At 53.0% G+C, this 17,662-nt stretch overlaps 1 protein-coding gene across 2 annotated transcripts in view; it reads left to right on the forward strand.

Annotated features, from left to right (window-relative positions):
- GSG1L (GSG1 like) overlaps positions 1-16,769 on the forward strand; it is a 236,121-nt gene extending 219,352 nt beyond the window's left edge. The window contains exons 6-7 of one of the 2 annotated variants that reach the window (XM_047780236.1): positions 3,244-3,314; positions 16,182-16,769. In XM_047780236.1, the coding sequence (XP_047636192.1) occupies positions 3,244-3,314; positions 16,182-16,279 (169 nt within the window). In that variant the 3' untranslated portion in view covers positions 16,280-16,769. The remainder of the gene's footprint in view (positions 1-3,243; positions 3,315-16,181) is intronic. The other variant, XM_047780237.1, reaches the window with a different exon arrangement.
- The last annotated feature ends 893 nt before the right edge of the window (positions 16,770-17,662 follow it).

The raw sequence follows: 17,662 nt of genomic DNA on the forward strand, positions 1-17,662 counted from the left end.
CCAAGGAGGTGGCCAGAGCACGGGGCCTGGAGGAAGATGATCTCAGGATAAGAAGCCGTGAGAACTGAGAGCCTGGGGTAGATCAAGCAGTGGGTTCCAGGTCAAGGCTGTCAAATGCAGGAGGATGCGAGAGACCCAGTACTTAGCAGAGCTGGTATCTGTTGACCCTGAGGTGCCAGCCACGGCCAGACAGGTGGTACTCCAGGATGAAACTGGGCTCCGTTGCCTGATGCAGCCTCCTCTCCAGTGTTTGAATCAGTTATGGCTTCTTCAGGCTTGAGCATCTTTGCATAACGGGAACTCAACCCCTTTTTAGATACCTGTGCAGCATCCCTTGAGAGGGTGAAAAAACTGGGAAACACCTCAATGTCTATCAACAAAGGTACTGAATACGTATTATTCTTTCATGTACAACTATGAGGAAAGAAGAGGAATGGGATTGATGTGTACTGCTATAGAAAGACATTGGAACTTTAAGGGTAAGTCAAAGAAATCAGATTTCAAAAACATCTGTTTCATTTGAGGCTATTTATGTAAAGTATTCATTCTGAAATATTAAACAGTGATGACCTCCCTACATGGCTGTGAAACTATAGAGGGATTTTGCCCTCTCTGTAGGATTGGAATTTCTTTTTCAAAAGCCTATGCTATCAAGAAGCTAACAGAGAGTTCCCATTGTGGCTCAGCGGTAATGAATCCAACTAGTATCCATGAGGACATGGGTTTGATCCTTGGCCCCGCTCTGTGGGTTCAGGATCTGGCATTACCATGAGCTGCGGTGTAGGTCTCAGACACAGCCTAGATCTGGCATGGCTGTGGCTGTGGTGTAGGCTGGTAGCTGCAGCTTCAATTCCACCCCTAGCCTGGGAACTTCCATGTGCTGTGGGTATGGCCCTAGAAAGACAAAAATAATAATAATAATGAAGAAGAAGAAGAAAGAAAGAAAACAAAAGAAACTAACAAAGATGTTTCCACTACAAGACAAAAAGAAAAATAAAAGGACATTTTCCCTTATATTGAATCTTCCCATAGCATCAGTTATCTGTAGGACATTTGTCTTCCTATAGCTTCTGCACTCAGACCTTTGTTCTGCCATCTGGGGCCACCGAGGCCACAGAAGGTCCTTGTAAACAAGAACTGTGTTCCGAGTTTGTCTCTTGGGAAGCGCAGGCTCAGTCCCTGGCGCGGACAGTGTTGTAGGCAGTCATCACATGTGTTATTCAATGTCTGACATTTTCTAACGCTCCTTCGTGGGCAAGCCTGACTTCCTCCTTGACTGGAAGCTCTTTGAGGGCAGAGACACTGAAGTATACATGTCTGTCCTCCATAGCTTCTGGTGCAAACTACACAGAGCAGATCCTCAGGAAATTTCTGCTGGACGTGTGAATGAGCAATGTGGGGGGACCAAGATGATCAGGGCATGAGTATTTCTTTCCCTTCCACGGAGGACATTTCTGGCGTTGTTTGCTTGTCATTCACCTGCCCCACATCTCCTTCAGCTCAAGATTCTGGACACAGCTGTGAATCAAGGCATAAGAGGTGCTGGGAAGATGCAGAAAATGGGGTGGTACATTTGCTTTGGAGAAAATTGAGACATCCTTGTGTGAGAGAAAAAAGGAAAGCAGTGGAAAGAAGAGGGGGGTGAGAAAAAGGGAATATAGCCCGCCAGGGGGCATTGGAGAGAGTTTGGGGAATCACTGGACACAAGAAGTGAGGTGAGAGAGGTTTCAGGACATCTGCAAAACAAGGAGAGGAGGTCCCTCATGGCTCAGCAGTAATGAACCCGACTAGTATCCACGAGGATGCGGGTTTGATCCCTGGCCTTGCTCAGTGGGTTAAGGATCTGGCATTGCTGTGAGCTGTGGAGTAGGTCGAAGATGCAGCCCAGATCTGGTGCTGCTGTGGCTGTGGTGTAGCCCAGCAGCTGTGGCTCTGTTCAGACTCCTAGCCTGGGAACTTCCATATGTGCCAGTGTGGTACTAAAAAAAAAAAAAAAAAATCAAAGCAAGAATTGGAGGGATGATGGCAAATGCAGGACACAGATAAGGAATTGGGGGTGCTTCCAGTGTTCTTTAGAACCTACAATAATGGTTGGAATTGTTTCTACATCAGGGGAGTAGGTTATGTTTGTGTAAAGGTGAAGAACATGTGGACTGGACCACATGGAACTCTGGAATGTATTTGGGTTGCACACAGATGTGGGAATATGGCCCCGCCCATTCTCTGGCCCAATCATCAGTGGGATGGGGCTGAGGGCCTACGTCTGGACTCATGTTGGAGAGTCTGCAGCTGCCTCTACTCTGACCCTTGATCAGCTTCTGCTCTGTGCTTCTCATCCCATCCCCAGCTGTGCCAGTAGAGGCAGCTCCCTCTGGAATCACAGTGATCTTGAGATGCCAGAGGAGAAATTCTCACGGTTGTTGAGGGGAGAACAACTGTGGCAGAGGTCAGAGGATCAGGGTTTTGTTTCTATGTAGCAATGTCTCTGGGAAGTATTCTAATTTACTTAAGAAAAGTTTTAGAGTTCCCATCATGGCACAGCAGAGATGAATCCGACTAGGAACCATGAGGTTGCAGATTCGATCCCTCATCTTGCTCAGTGGGTTGAAGATCCGGTGTTGCTGTGAGCTGTGGTGTAGGTCGCAGATGGGGCTCAGATCTGGCGTTGCCATGGCTGTGGTGTAGGCCGGCAGCTGTAGCTCCGATTGGACCCCTAGCCTGGGAACCTCCATATGCCATGGGTGTGGCCCCCCCAAAAAAAAAGACAAAAAAAAAAGAAAAGTTTTGCAAGTAATAAATGTCTTTTGCCCCCAAATTAGAAAATAGAGGCAAGTCCAAAAAGAAACTTCCAGATGTAATCTCTATTCTCCATTAACCTTTGGGTATATGTTCTGCCAAGTGAATGTTTTGAACATCGTAGTGTGCAAACATTTCAACAGATCAAACCATACCCACTCTTTTGTGGTATCCCCTTGGCACGTGGTTCCCCACCTTTTGGTGACAGCTAATTTGTCAGCTGCATGGCACCTGCTGGGTCCTGTTACCTTCCGGAACCTCAGTTTCTTCCTCACTAAAATGGAAAAATAATGATGCCGTGGGAAGGATCCCAAGGAGCGGTCGTGCCAAGTTGCTTTGGCAAAATGTTCTCCAAAGGGGAGGGGCTGCACTGCCCCTGATCCTGCCTCTCTGCCAGCCCGGGCTGCTCTTTCTGACGCCGCCGCTTTTGGGTTCTTTTCTTTCCAGGATGGAGAAGGGGGATGGGAACGAGGAAGAGGACCTCCGCTTGGATTGTCGCCACGAGAGATACCCCGCCCGTAAGTGGCCTCACCTGCAGGGCCAATGCTGCAGATTCGCGGGCCGCCTGCGAAGCGAGGACCCTGGAGATGGGCCAGGCCAGCCCATCAGCCCTGCGTTCTCCCCCAGACACCCACTAACAGAGGGTGAAACTCAGGCTGGGGTCTTGGCAGAACAAGTCTTCCACGCATTGGGGCCTGGCGATGGGGCGCTAAGAAAACGAGAGGGATGCGGAGGTGCCTTAAAGAGAGACAGAGGACCCGCCAGGCTGGGGTTAGCCATTGACTTGAAGGGGGAACAGCGCCGGGGTAGAAGCAGCCCAGTCTGGGAGGTGACAACATTCTGTTGGAGCAGAAGCTACTCGTGCCTTGGAATGTGATGCTTTCGTATGCCTCATTGGGTGGGCTGGCGTCTAGGGCGCCCTTTAGGAAAACAGGTGTCTGGACTGGAAAGCCAAAGGGGTGTGGTGGGGTGGGGGGGTCAAAGAAGAGAAAGGCCTTGCTCTAGACAGCAAAGGGAGGGAGCCCATACAAGATTAAAGTTAAAGTGGCAGCAGAGTTCCCGTCGTGGCACAGCAGAAACGAATCCGACTAGGAACCATGAGGTTGTGAGTTCAGTCCCTAGCCTCACTCCGTGGGTTAAGGATCTGGCATTGCCGTGAGCTGTGGTGTAGGTCGCAGACGCTGCTCGGATCTGGCGTTGCTGTGGCTGTGGCTGTGGTGTAGGCTGGCAGCTGTAGTTCTGATTGGACCCCTAGCCTGGGAACCTCCATATGCCATGGGAAGCAGCCCTAGAAAAGGCAAAAAAGAAAAAAAAAAAAAAAAGACAGCAGAGATTGAAACTTGGGTCCATTGGACACCAACCCTGTGATCCCAGGATGGATCAAGGAGCTTGGGAGGAGGCCTGGTTGGGGAGGAGGAGAAGGTCTGGGCTTCACACTGAAGGAAGAGACTCTCGTGGGAGGTGCCCGCCCCGGAAAACGGCCACGGTGCTAATAACTAGGAATTTGGGGGTGGGCAGGGGCTCCCCTACAGGTGTCGGAGTAGAAGGCTTCCTGGAGGAAGGGATCAGGAACCCGGGCTGGGGAGCAGCCCCCAGGGATGCAGAGCAGAGCAGAAATCTGCCCGAGGGCTCCGGAAGCACATGTTTGGGATGCAGACGGAGCATCCTGGCACGTTCCAGAGTGCCCGTAGCCCCCCAGCTTGGGCCTGGGCCCCCTGAGGTCCCCGCAGAGTGGACAGGAAACCTGAGATGGAAAGAGGTCATGGGGTTTGTCTTGGGGGCAGCTGGGGAGCCACAAGGAGGAAAGACCAGATCCCTGAGGCCTGGGAATGGGAAAAAAAAAAAAAAAAAAAAGAGCCCGGGGAGCAAATCCAGCTCTGAAAGCAGGGCCCTGGATTGAAGAGAGTGAGGATAGCTGGGGTGGGGGGAGCTGCAGAAGCCTTCCCCCCACAGCCCAGCCCCTCACCACCGCCACCCTGGCACCCACGTCACTTCCCAGGCATTAGGTGTGTTCCCCAAGTCAACGGCCTGCAGAGGGATCCGACTTTCGTGCCCTTGGCCAATACTGAGCCGTGTGTACCCTCTGTGCTGGCGCAGGAGATGCAGCCGGGAGCCGGGGCAAAGCCCCTGCCTTGTGGGGCTGGGAGTCTAGAGAGAGAATCAAGTAAGAAGGGAACTCAAGGGAGTTCCCCCTGTGGCTCAGTGGGTTAAGAACCTGACTAGTAACCATGAGGATGCAGGTTTTGATCCCCAGTCTCGATGAGTGGGTTAAGGCTCCGACGTTGCCGTGAGCTATGGTGTAGGTTGCAGATGAGGCTCAGATCCCATGTGGCAGTGGCTGTGGCTGGGAGCTGTAGCTCTGATTCCACCCCTAGGCTGGGAACTTCCATATGCCTTGGGTGCAGCCAAGAAAAAAAAAAAGTGAACTCAGAAACAAGCAAGATGATTACAGGTGCTAAGGAACCTGATTTTAAAGAGAGAAGAGAGGGGAGGAGTCCCCCTGGGACTGGGCCCTCAGGGGTGAGAAGGAGTCCGGACAAACAGAGAGCCTTCCAGGCAGAGGCCTGCAGGTGCCAAGTCCCCAAAGCAGGAAGAGCCAGCACTGGAGGCCAGCGTGGCTGGAGCGGAGCGAGGATTGGGGGGGAGTGGGGAGGAGATGGGGTGGGGCCGGGGGCGGCTCAAGAGGCAGGAAGCAGGGGAAGGAGTTGACTCTGCAGTGCGGAGCCCGGGAGCCCTTGGAGCCGGGAGGAGACTGACCCAGATCATTCATCTCTATCGTTGTCTGCATCACCCCTCGTCTGTCTCCACATCTATCCATCCCTCCTTCCATCCATCTGCAACTTGGGAAAAGGATGTGAGGGGAGGAAGACTCGAGGCCAAGGCACCAGCTTCCCCAGGAGTGATGGTGGCCCGACGGGGAGGCCACAGAGATAAAAGTGGGTGGATTCAGGAACTTTTGGCTGGAGGAGTCGTCAGAGTGCTTTGTTTTTGTTCCTCTAGAAGCAGATCCCTGAGATAAAAGTTCAACAGCTAGTACTTTATTTGGGTGATCCCAGAAAATACAAATAGCTGCCCGCCTGGGCAGAAGACAAAGCCTGGAAGGGCAGGCAGCAGGTGGAAGTCCCATTGCTGAGCCGGTTATCATAGTCCGTGCTGGAAGACTTGGGGAGGCAGAGCAGAGCACGTGCGTCTGAGTTATCCCCCAAGACGTGACAGTAACTCTCCTGGGGGCTGCTGGGGTGGGGGGGGCAGTGCATGAATTCTCTTGGGGCAGGTGAAGAAAGCCCTGTCACCCCCCCCCCACCCCAGAGGCCAGTAGTGTGATCCCCTGGATGGGGGCGGTGGGGCAGCACCCGCAGCATCAGCTTGTCTGGTTTGAGGTGAGAGTAGGGGAGCCAAGAACCTAAGATGTCCACGGAAGTTTTGAATCAGGAGTCAAGGGCCAGATGTCACCGACAGATGGACATAGAGAGGATGAGTTTGTGGGGTGCCATGATGTCATGGCTGTGTCAGGCTTGGGGGCATGTAGGGTTGAGAATGGATATGGTTGAAGCTGGGGGACTGCTGGGACTGTTTGGGGGGGATTGTGGTGGGAAGAGAGGGGGAAGCCACTAGGTCCTAAGACCCTGGAACTCACAGGGAAGAAAGGGGACCCCAAATTCCCATCACCTCTGCCAGAGGTGTCTTTTATTGGGTAGTCAAGCTATTGGGATGACTATTGGGGGTGGGGGCAGGGATTGGGCAGCAAAGGTGCTGAGGACTCAGAGTTAAAACAAGAAGGAAGAGGAGCTCCTGTCGTGGCACAGCAGAAATGAATCTGACTAGGAACCATGAGGTTGCAGGTTCGATCCCTGGCCCTCCTCAGTGGGTTATGGACCTGGCATTGCCGTAAGCTGTGGTGTTGGTTGCAGATGCGGCTCGGATCCTGCGTTGCTGTGGCTGTGGTGTAGACCAGTGGCTACAGCTCTGATTCGACCCCTAGCCTGGGAACCTCCATATGCCACAAGTGTAGCCCTAAAAAGCAAAACACAACAAAACAGAAAAAAAAAAAAATGAGGAAGAGGAGCTCCCATACTGGCTCAGTGGAAATGAATCTGACTAGTATCCATGAGGATGCAGGTTCAATTCCTGGCCTCGCTCAGTGGGTTAAGGATCCGGCATTGCTGTGAGCTGTGGTGTAGGTCGCAGATGTGGCTCGGATCCCACGTTGCTGTGGCTGTGGTGTAGGCTGGTGGCTACAGCCCTGATTCAACCCCTAGCCTGGAACTTCCATATGCTGCAGGTGTGGCCAAAAAAAGGGAAAAAAGGAAAAAACAAAAACAAAAACAACGAGGAAGAGGAAAAACCTCGTCTGCTGTCAGAGGGAGGAGACGCCTGAATATGGGCTGGATGCCAGCCTGAGAGCTGCGGCCACTTTCATTGTCTTAAAGTGGGCTGCTTCTGTGGCCACGTGAAAGTCATTCATTCCTCCTTTTTTTTTTTTTAAAGATTTTTATTTTTTCTATTTTAGTTGATTTACAATGTTCCATTCATTTCTGTTTTCTTTTCTTTTCTTTTTTTTTTCTTTTGTCTTTTTAGGGCCGCACTTGCGGCATATGGGGGTTCCCAGGCTAGGGGTCGAATCAGAGCTACAGGTGCCAGCCTACGCTACAGCCACAGTGACGCCAGATCCAAGCCATGTCTGCTACCTTCACCACAGCTCACGGCAACGCCAGATCCTTAACCTCCTGAGCAAGGTGAGGCCAGGGATCAAACCCACGTCCTCATGGATCCTAGTCAGATTCATTTCCGCTGAACCACGATGGGACCTGCCCATTCATTTCTTTATTCAATAGATCTTGGCTAAAGATGCTTCTCTGGGCTGGGCACTGCATGCTGGGCAAACGTGGAGATGGATAAGGCAAGTTCTGGACTAGGGGAGCTCCCAAGCCATTGCTGTATTGTGGGGGTTTTTTGTTTGTTTGTTTTAAACCCAAACAGAGCGCTGTTTCACAGACAGGGAGAGCGAAGCCCGGGGTGGGGGTACGGCTGTGCCAGGACGTGGTTGTGTGCCCAGCCTGTTCAGTTCCAGAGCCCTAAGCCACCAAGTGAGCTGCCGTGTGTCCATCAGTGGCTCCACGTGCCGGGCGCACCCCCATCTGCCAGATCCTGGGCAGCGTTTGGGGCTCCTGGGCCCAGCCACACATGATCAGACTGTCTGGTGAAGGGACACCAGCTCCAGAATGCAGCCTCTTAGCTGCTAGGGCGGTTGTGGCCAAGAAAATGTTTTGGAAATGCCTGGAGGCGTTTTGCCACATCTCCGTCCTGAGCAACCGCTTGGATCTGGTGGGGGGCCCACTTGCCGGCAGGGAGGCACAGGGGAGGAAGAGCCCCAGGGAGCGCACATTATGAAACACTTACTGTATGCAGGGCCCTGCTCAGCCCTTGACAGCCGTCTCATCTGATGGCCGGCACAGCCCTGGGGAGGAGGGGCGATTGTTCTTACTGTGTAGACAGGGCAACTAAGGCTCCAAGAAGCGCATCGACTTTGTGGAGATCTCTGGTCCCCAGACCGTTCCTGCTGTGGCCCCCAAACTCCCCACATTCTGCTCTCTCTGCCTGGAATGCTCTCTCTAAATCTTTGCATGGCTGGCTTTGTCCCTCTTCTTTTTTTTTTTTTAAGGGCCACACTCACAGCACATGGAAGTCGCCAGACTAGGGGTCCAATCGGAGCTGTAGCTGCCAGCCTACACCACAGCCATATCAACGCGGGATCCGAGCCGCGTCTGCGACCTACCCCACAGCTCACGGCCACGCGGGATCCTTAACCCACTGATCGAGGCCAGGAATCGAACCTGCGTCCTCAAGGAGACTGTGTCCGGTTCTTAACCTGCTGAGTCAAGATGGGAACTCTGGCTTTATCTCTTCCTTAATCTCAGCTGAGAGCCGCTTCCTCAGAGATGCTCTCAGCACCCGCTTCCCCAGTTGACCTCATATCGTTGGGTTTGTCTGTGCTTCCCGGTATCTGTATCTCTCTGAAATCTTTGTCTACCTTGTTTTTGTTTTGTTGCCTTTCCGCACTGGGTTTCACAAGATTAGGGACCCTATCTTTCTTGTTTTGTCTTGTTCGCGCCTGTATCCTGAACGCCTAGAGCAGTGGGAGCTCAACGGCTACTCTAAACCCCTCAATTTTCCCCACCAAATTCCACCCAAGAAGCCACTTCCATGAACAGTTGCATGAACTTAGGGTTATTTTAACCCTTCCAAAAGTTGCTATTTTTTTTTTCCCCTTGGGCCACTGTGATACGGATGCTTCCACAGTTTTCTTTTTTCCTGAAGAAAGAGTTTGCTTTTGAAACCTGCCTTTGGGGCTTGGAGGGGCCACCAGCCAGCTCAGGAGCGCATCAGATGTGACATTTGATGGAGGTGTCTGCATCTTCCTTTTAGGGGCAACTGGGGTTTGCAGCTGATTGCAGCTGTCAAGTTCAATGCCCGAGACAAGCTTTTGATTTTGCCAGGTGTGTCGGCAAGGCTGGGCCGGGTGAGAGGCTGTCACTCGCCGGGTACAGAGGTGGCTTCTGGGAGCTCCGTCTAGACGAGTCTTTGCTGCCGCTGCCCTCAAAAATAGCAGAGGGAATTTCAAGGAAGACGTTTCTGGGCTCAGAGCAACTTGGCATTTTTATTAGATCCACATCGCATCCAATCAAATACTGCTCGTCTGCTTCCTTTATTAAAATGGAAACAGACAATATTTCTGAAAGAAATACCAATGACACACTTGCTGGGCCCACAGACAGCCACGCAGCTTGTCGCATCGGAGACCCTGACACCGGGGGTAGAGAGAGCCAAGCCAGCGTCAGCGTCAGAATCCCCCGGAGGGCTCCTTGAAACACCCCCTGAGCTTCTGGCCCAGGAGGTCAGGGAGGGGCCTGGGATTCTGCATTTCCAGTGACAGTGCTTGTGCAATTCTGAGCAGCCCTTGGTTCTGGGCTGCTGCCAGGAGTGAGTCTGCAAGTTGCCACCTGCATGGGCTGCTCAGCAGCTTCTGGCTGGAAATGACTGCCTCAGGGGCCCCTTCCCTTCCAGTCCATCCTCTGAAGACACAAACTTGACCGCGCCTTCTCCGCCCCTCCCAGCCCCAAACCCTCCTGTGAGAGCATCCCTGGTGGGAGTCAGGTGCTGCACCAGCCCCTTCCAGAAGTTTCCCAGGAAACCTTCTCCCACCATCCCATCCCTGCTGCATTTCCCTTCAGCTACTCATCGCTCTCAGAATCCTTCTTTGCCAGCTTTCTCCCCCCTGAATGGAAACATCGTGAGGCCCAGGACCTTGTCATCGCATTCGTGTGGCAGCCCCAGTGCCCAGCACAGGGTCGGTCATCAGTCCCTTTCCAGTGAATGGTTGAGCTCACCTGGTCCTCACGCAGTGGCTGTTGTGAGGACCGTGTTTTCCAGGTGAGGTTCCTTAGATTCTGAGTCACAGAGTCATTTTTCTTGGCTCACTCGTCTGGGTGACTCCAAGCTCAAGCTGTGTCATTGTCCTTCTTCTTGACGTCCACTTGCCCCCAAAGCAGTTCTACTCTGATCATCCTTGATCCTAGGAAACACTTAGGGCCGTTGTTAAAATACAGATTTCCAGAGCTCCCATCGTGGTACAGTGGTAACAAAACCCGAGTAGTAACCATGAGGATGTGGGTTCGATCCCTGGCCTCACTCATTGGTTTAAGGATCCGACATTGTCGTGAGCTGCGGTGGAGGTGGCTGATGTGGCTCGGATCCTGCATGGCTGTGGCTGTGGTGTAGGCCAGCAGCTGCAGCTCTGATTTGACCCCTAGCCTGGAAACTTCCATATGCTAAGACTGTAGCCCTAAAAAAAAAAAAAAAAACAAAAAACAGATTTCCCATAGCTTCCAAGTCCTTGGTTTGGGGCAGGCTGGGAATCCGAATCAGGCCAGTCTGGTGACATGGCAGACACCCCAGATGCAGGAGGAATCCTGTACCCCCAGGGCCTTGCTGGGCCTGCCTTTTACACCTGACACCCAGCAACTTTGCGACTGACACCCTCCACTCCTCACCCCTGCAGCCCCCTGTGCCCTGCCTTCCAGCCTCATTAGACCATCTTGCTCTCCTCCAACCCCCAGCGTGGCTAGTTTTCACACCTCCTGCAAACTTCACTTACCTGCCAAGAACATATTTCACGCCCTGTTCCTTCTGCCCTAAATGACCCACTCCCTTCCTCTGTTTGGGGAAAGAAAAAAAAAAAAACCTAGCGGTGGAATTGTGAGCCTCACAGTGCTTTCCAGGTCTGGCTCAGGTGCCTGGATAAAGCAACCAGCCCCCTCCTCCCCAGCTCCTGGCAGAAATGCTCATCTTCACGTCTGTACATTCCTGCCCTGGTGCTTGAGTAGATGAGGCCGAATTTTATACTCGTTGCAAGCCCAGCCTCTGGAGTGAGGCTGCCTAGGATTTTTTTTTTTTTTTCGGAGCTGCACCCTCGGCCTGTGGACCTTCCCAGGCTAGAAGTCGAATTGGAACTGCAGCTGCCAGCCTACACCACAGCCACAGCCACACGGGATCTGAGCTGCCTCTGTGACCTACGCGGCAGCTTGCGGCAGTGCCAGATCCTTCACCCACTGGGCGGGACTGGGGATCGAACCTGCATCCTCATGGATGCTAGTCAGGTGTGTGACCCCTGAGCCACAACGGGACCTCCAACTGCTTAAGTTCAAATGTCGGCAGTCAAACAAATGGCTTAACCTGTCAGGGTCTGAATTTCCTCTTCTGGGAGGTGGGCATAGTGATGGCACCCAAGCTCTCCCCTTTCTGGGGATTGAATGAGCCAGTGAACAGGAGGCAGAGCGAATGGCTCCTGCACAGGAGTCGGAGGCAGGTTTGATCTTGTCACCTCTCCTCCTCCCTCACTAGACCGTGAGCACTCTGGGTCTGTGGTTCACTCTGGAGACTGACACACAGTAGGCTCAACAAATAAGAAACAAAGCCCTCTGTGGCTCTGGGGAGAGGGGCCAGGTTCCGTGGACTCAGCCTGATTCTGAGTGTGGGAAGATAAGGTGAAGGAATGATATGGCCCAGAAACATGGAGTCCCCACACGATAGACTCTGTAAAACAGAGGAGTGGGACCCCCCATTCGATCTCCTAGGACATCCCACCCCCCAAGGTGGACCAGAACACCCAACCTTCCCCTCCACGTGGATCCCACATACACCTGCCCTTCTTCCCACATCTTCCATCACTTGTTCATCCGACAGCTCTGTGCTACCAACACCATGTGTGGAATTGCGCTGGGTGCTGGGGACACAATGACGGGTGAGAGCAGAGCTGTGTCCTCCTGTTGCGTAGAGCCTAGAAGAGGAAGATGGGAGGAAACAAGTGGACTGATATTCCCGAATATGATGGCGTCTTTAAAGCACCCTCAGGATGCAGACATGGACACTTGAGGGTCCCGTGACACTTGAGGGCGAAGTGACTTGCCCAAGGGGCTCCGAAGCTGGTGGAGGAATTAGTGACAGTGGGCAGTTGTCGACTTGGAGAGGCAGTCAGGTGGCCATGGAAGAGAGATGCTGGGGTCACTAGCTGGAAGGGGTCTACAAAGCCAGCCATCTCAGTGCCAATCTTGACTCATCCCCCACCTCTCCCCGCATCCCATGCCTTGCGGTCCAGGTTGGGCAGCCAGACAGGAAGGAGGCTCTGGATGGGCCCGTAAATCCTTGGTGAGAAGCCTTCAGCACCTTGGACAGGGGTGGAGGGGGTCCATCTGGCTCTTCTGTGCCCACCCTGGGAGCCTATGGGGTTAAGAACACCCCTACCAGCCACCTGCCCGCCTTCACTGATTCCTCTACCAACTTCAGAGCCCCTAGGGCGAGTCACTTCCCCTCTGAGTGCCCTGTTTCCATGTCTGCACATTTTAAAAAATATTTTCATGTTTTTATTTTAATGATGTTTATTATTTTTTCCATTATAGCTGGTTTACAGTGTTCCGCCAATTTTCTACTGTATAGTAAGGTGTCCCAGGCACCCATACATAGATACATCCTTTTTCTCACGTTATCCTCCATCGAGCTCCATCATAAGTGACCAGATATAGTTCCCAGTGCTACACAGCAGGATCTCAGTGCTTATGCATTATATTTTTCTATTATCACTGATTTACAGTGTTCTGTCAATTTCTGCTGTACATACCGCTAAGTGACCCAGCCATACACACACACACACACACACACACACACACACATTCTTTTTCTCTCATTATCCTCCATCATGTTCCATCACAAGTGGCAAGATAGAGTTCCCTGTGCTATGCAGCAGGATCTCATTATGAATCCAACTAGTATCCAAGTCTGTCCATTTGTACGGGCATCTACATTCTTGGTCTTTTTTTTAGGTCTGCACCCACCCCCGCCCATGGCATGTGGAAGTTCCCCGGCCAGGGATTGAAGCTTCACCACCGTAGTGACAACACCAAGTCCTTAACCCACTGAGCCACCAGGGAACTCCCATAGGCAATTTTAAATGTTTTATAAGCTTTAGTCATCATCATTTAAAAGCCAGGAGATCTGATTTCAAAATCCCGATGTTCACTTTCTCTGAGCTTTTTGGACATCGAAGCCCACATTCCTCATGACAAAAACTAGCCAGAGCTGGGAAAGGCTGCTTCTGGCCACTTCCCATTTATGTCTTTTGCTTGGGCCCCTCTTTTTCCTTAAAAATACGTGATGATTTTCTCTCTATGCCAATAAACTATCCACTGTTCTGGCTGTTGGCCACAGTAAGAGCGGGTACAATCATTTCTAGATACTCATTTAGAAAAACAATCAAAGCTTTCTGTGCACCAAATATTTGCTTTTAGATTAAAAAAAAAATCCCAACACCTATATTTTGGCAGCAAGCACTTCGAAAGAATGCAACTGTTTCAGTGACTGGGGCCAAAACAAATGATTTTCCTGGGGCCAAACGATTCCAAAATGTTTGCCAAACATTTCCTATCCCTTTTAAAAACATAGTAAAATTAGCAAGGCACCAACATTACAGAGTATTAAAAACCAAAGAAAAGCCAGCGCCAAACACACACACACACACATACACACACACACTCGTACACACTACACAATGTTGGCACAACCACATTCGCCTTTGCCTGTTTCCTTCCAGCCTTTGTTATGAGGAAAAATCTCCCAACAGTCAGAGCTGCTTTAGGGGTTGGAGGAGGAGTAATGAGCTCTCTGTTCTTGGAGGTATGCAAGCAGGAGCTTGGCTTAGGGATGAGAAGTACATCTGAGCATCCTTTAGAACTGGGAGCAGAAAACCAAACAACGCAAAACCTATTTCTTTTAATGCCGAAGTTTGGAATCAGGAGGAAATTAATTCAATCCACTGACACTGTAGCTGAGACTCCTAAGGCAGATGCTTATGCTGGCTGAGTCTCAGTTTCCTTATCCGTAAAATGGGTGGTTGCTACCTCAGGCTGGCAAGGACATGAACCTAGCAGGGGGAGTTCCTGTCGTGGCTCAGCAGGTTAAGAACCTGACTAGTATCCATGAGGACGCGGACTCGATCCCGGGTCCTGCTCAGTGGGTTAAGGATCTGGCGTGCTGTGAGCTGTGGTGTAGGTCGCAGATGTGGCTTGGATCTGGCGTTGCTATGGCTGTGGCGTAAACCTCCAGCTGCAGCTCCAATTCAACCCCTAGCCCGGGAACTTCCATGTTTTGTGGCTGTGGCCCTAAAAAGACCCCCCCCCAAAAAAGGGGCTTCTCAGGGGCATAGACCGCAAGCACCCTGTCGCTGTTAGTTTTCCCCGCCCCCTTCCAGCTGGTCCCGCCCACTGAGCCAGGCAGCCCCTCCTCCCTGCGTTTCCCCTTTGCATCTTCCTGGCTCCATGGATCCAGGAAGATGGATCCAGGATGGAGCGTTCTCCAGGGGTTGAGCCAGTGCTCTCCTGGGGGGGACTGTGGGGTGGGTGCTCCAAAGATAGGGAGACCCCCGAGGCCTGGAGAGAGCATGTCCGGAGGGCTTCCTGTAGGAGAGAACACTTGAGCCAGGCTTGGAGTTTTTGATCCCAGTGTAGCAACAAGGACAGTTTAGGCAGGTCCTAGCTTGCAGTGGAAAAGGGACTGGCTTGTTAGAAAGACATCAAGGAGACGCTTGGGTGAAGGCAGGGGGAGCAGCTGCTGAGAATCAAGAAAAACACAGAAGGGTCAGCAAGTTTGAACCGTTGAGCCTCCCAGCCCTTCTGCTTGCCCAGGCGGTCAAGGGCACAGGGCGGTGGTGGAAGGTCGTAGAATTTCTGCCGAGGCCCTGCGTGCTGCTCAGCATGGGCTTTGGGGCATCCGAGCACATCCTCGCTGGCCTGGGGTCAAGCCCTGGAGTTGTCTCCACTGTTCTTCTCACCCTCCCATAGCTCCCTGAGCACATGGGACACACAGCGGAGCCAGGGGAAGCCTGAAGGGGCAGGTGGCAGGGTGGGGAGATGGGGGCAGGTGAGGGCGTGGGTCAGGGATGGGTAGGGGGATAGAAAGTAGGTGTATGGGTGGCTGAGTGGGGTGGGTGCACAGAGTTGATGGGTGTGCAGTGGGGAGTTGTTGAGTGAGTATGTTGCCAAGTTAAGGGTGGGAGATGGAGCTCCCATCATGGCTCAGTGGAAAGAAATCTAGTATCCATGAGGACGCAGATTTGATCCCTGGCCTCACTCAGTGGGTTAAGAATCCAGGGTGGCCATGACCTGTGGTGTAGGTGGCAGACACCGCTTGGATCCTGGGTTGCTGTGGCTCTGATTGGACCCCTAGTCTGGGAACCTCCATAGGCCTCGGGTGCGGCCCTAAAAAGACAAATAAAACAGGTTGGAGACATGGTGAGTTAGCGGCTGTGTCAGCAGGTTGGGAAGCAGATGCGTAAGTTGGAGTGTGGATGGGCAGCTGGGCAGGCGGATGTTTGGGGTTGTGGGTAGATGCATGTGTGGGACGCTGGGCTGGGGGGTGTTACGGGGTGCTGAAAGGATGGAGGGTGCCCTCGTGCGGTGGGTGTGACGGCTGGGAGATGCTTGGGTAGGTTTTAGGGCTGCGCAGGGTCATGGGGGGGTCATGTGTGAGCGGAGTGGTGGGTATTGGGTGAGTGGCCAAGCGGATGGCAGGAGATATTGGCAGGTAGATGTCTAGGTGTTGGGAGACTGGTGGCATGAGGTGGGTGGGTGACAGGGGCACAGCACAGGTGGGTGGATGGTGAGACGGTGAGTGGGACCGTGGGTAGAGGGCTGGATGGGGGTTGAACGATGGGCGTGTGGGAGGGTGGGGGGAAGGCCTGGGGGGGGTGGATGGGGAGCTGGGGGAGGGGCGGTGGGCAGGTGGGAGTGTGGGTGGAGGAAAGCAGCTGTTGGCACTGCCCATCCTGTCTCTTTCAGGACACCAGCCACACACGGGAGACTCCTGGCCCCGCAGCTCTGCACAGGAGGCATTGGAGCTGAACCGCCAGTGCTGGGTCCTGGGGCACTGGGTGTGACAGTGACCCAGCCGGGCTCCAGTCCTCAGGCCGTCATGGGCACCAGCCCCCTGCCGCGAGACCGCTAGTCTGGCGCTTTCAGAAACCTGGTCTGTGTGCTGCGAACTCAGCCAGCCTGCGTGGGGGACACATGGCCCGCCCTGCCCCCCACGGCCTGGGTCTCAGGCTGCTGGAATCGGGGCCTGGGTGGCTCGAGGGATGTGGCACAGGGCTGCACAGCGTGACTTTGGGATCACAGCTGCTAACTCTTGCCCCCACCACATGCAGAGCCCTGCTGGGACGCTGAGAAAGACACATGGACGTCGGCCACTGAAACCTGGGATCCATGAGCCAGCCGGGAAGTTCAGGAGGCCCCCAGCGTGCAGAGCCCTGTGGGGGAGGGGCAGGGAATGGGTGGGGCTTCTCGAAGGAGGGGCAGCAGCACTCCAATGCAGGGGGGGTCCACACAGCAGGCACACAGCAGGGGCTCAATAAATGCTTGTTGAATCTGTTTTCTGGCTGTGTGTGGAGGCCAGTCGCTCTCTGGGCTGTGGCTGCTCCCTCATGGCACCACCCTATCAGGTCCCTAAGAAGCCTGAAGATGAAACAGCCCTGAGTGTGTGGGTTGGGGGCCAGACACTGAAGTGTGCGGAGGTGGAGCAGGGAAACCTGGAGCCAAGGTTGGGTTTGGAGGCGGATCAGGATGGAGCCAGGCTGGCAGGCTGCCTTGGATTCCAGAAGGTGAGTGAAGTCGGGGCTCAGGCAGGTGGGAAATGTGGGGTGGGTGAGAGACAGGCCCTCAAACCCGGGCCCCAAGCAGCCCTGACCCCCACAGAGACCCTTTACCCCATGTCTGAAGCCACATTACATCAAAACTTAGGGCTTAGATGTCTGGGGAAACAGGTTCAAAACTTAGGGCTTAGAAGCCTGGGAAAACAGGTTCAAAACTTAGGGCTTAGAAGCCTGGAAAAACAGGTTCCTAGTATGAGGATGAAGGAACTTCGGGTCACAGAGATGAGGTCACTTGCCCACAATCACAGAGCTAGCAGACAGGGTTGGGGGTTTGAACCAAGACTTCTGACTCCAAGACTCATCCCTTCCCAGAAGGATACCTAGAGCTTTCCCTCAAGTAGAGAATATTCTTCTTCATTCTCCCATAAACCTGACATCCATTTATCCATCCATCCACCCATCCATCCATCCATCCATCATCCATCCATCATCCATCCATCCATCCATCATGCACCTATCCCATCCATCTATCCATCCACCCATCCATCCATCCATCCATCCATCCATCCATCCATTCACCTACCCATGAGTCATCCATCCATCTTCCATCTGTCCATCATCCACCCATCCATCCATTATCCACCCATCGGTTGTCATTCTTCCTGTGTCAGA

Source organism: Phacochoerus africanus, chromosome 5 (assembly GCF_016906955.1).
Source record: "Phacochoerus africanus isolate WHEZ1 chromosome 5, ROS_Pafr_v1, whole genome shotgun sequence".
Classification (NCBI taxonomy): Eukaryota; Metazoa; Chordata; class Mammalia; order Artiodactyla; family Suidae; genus Phacochoerus; species Phacochoerus africanus.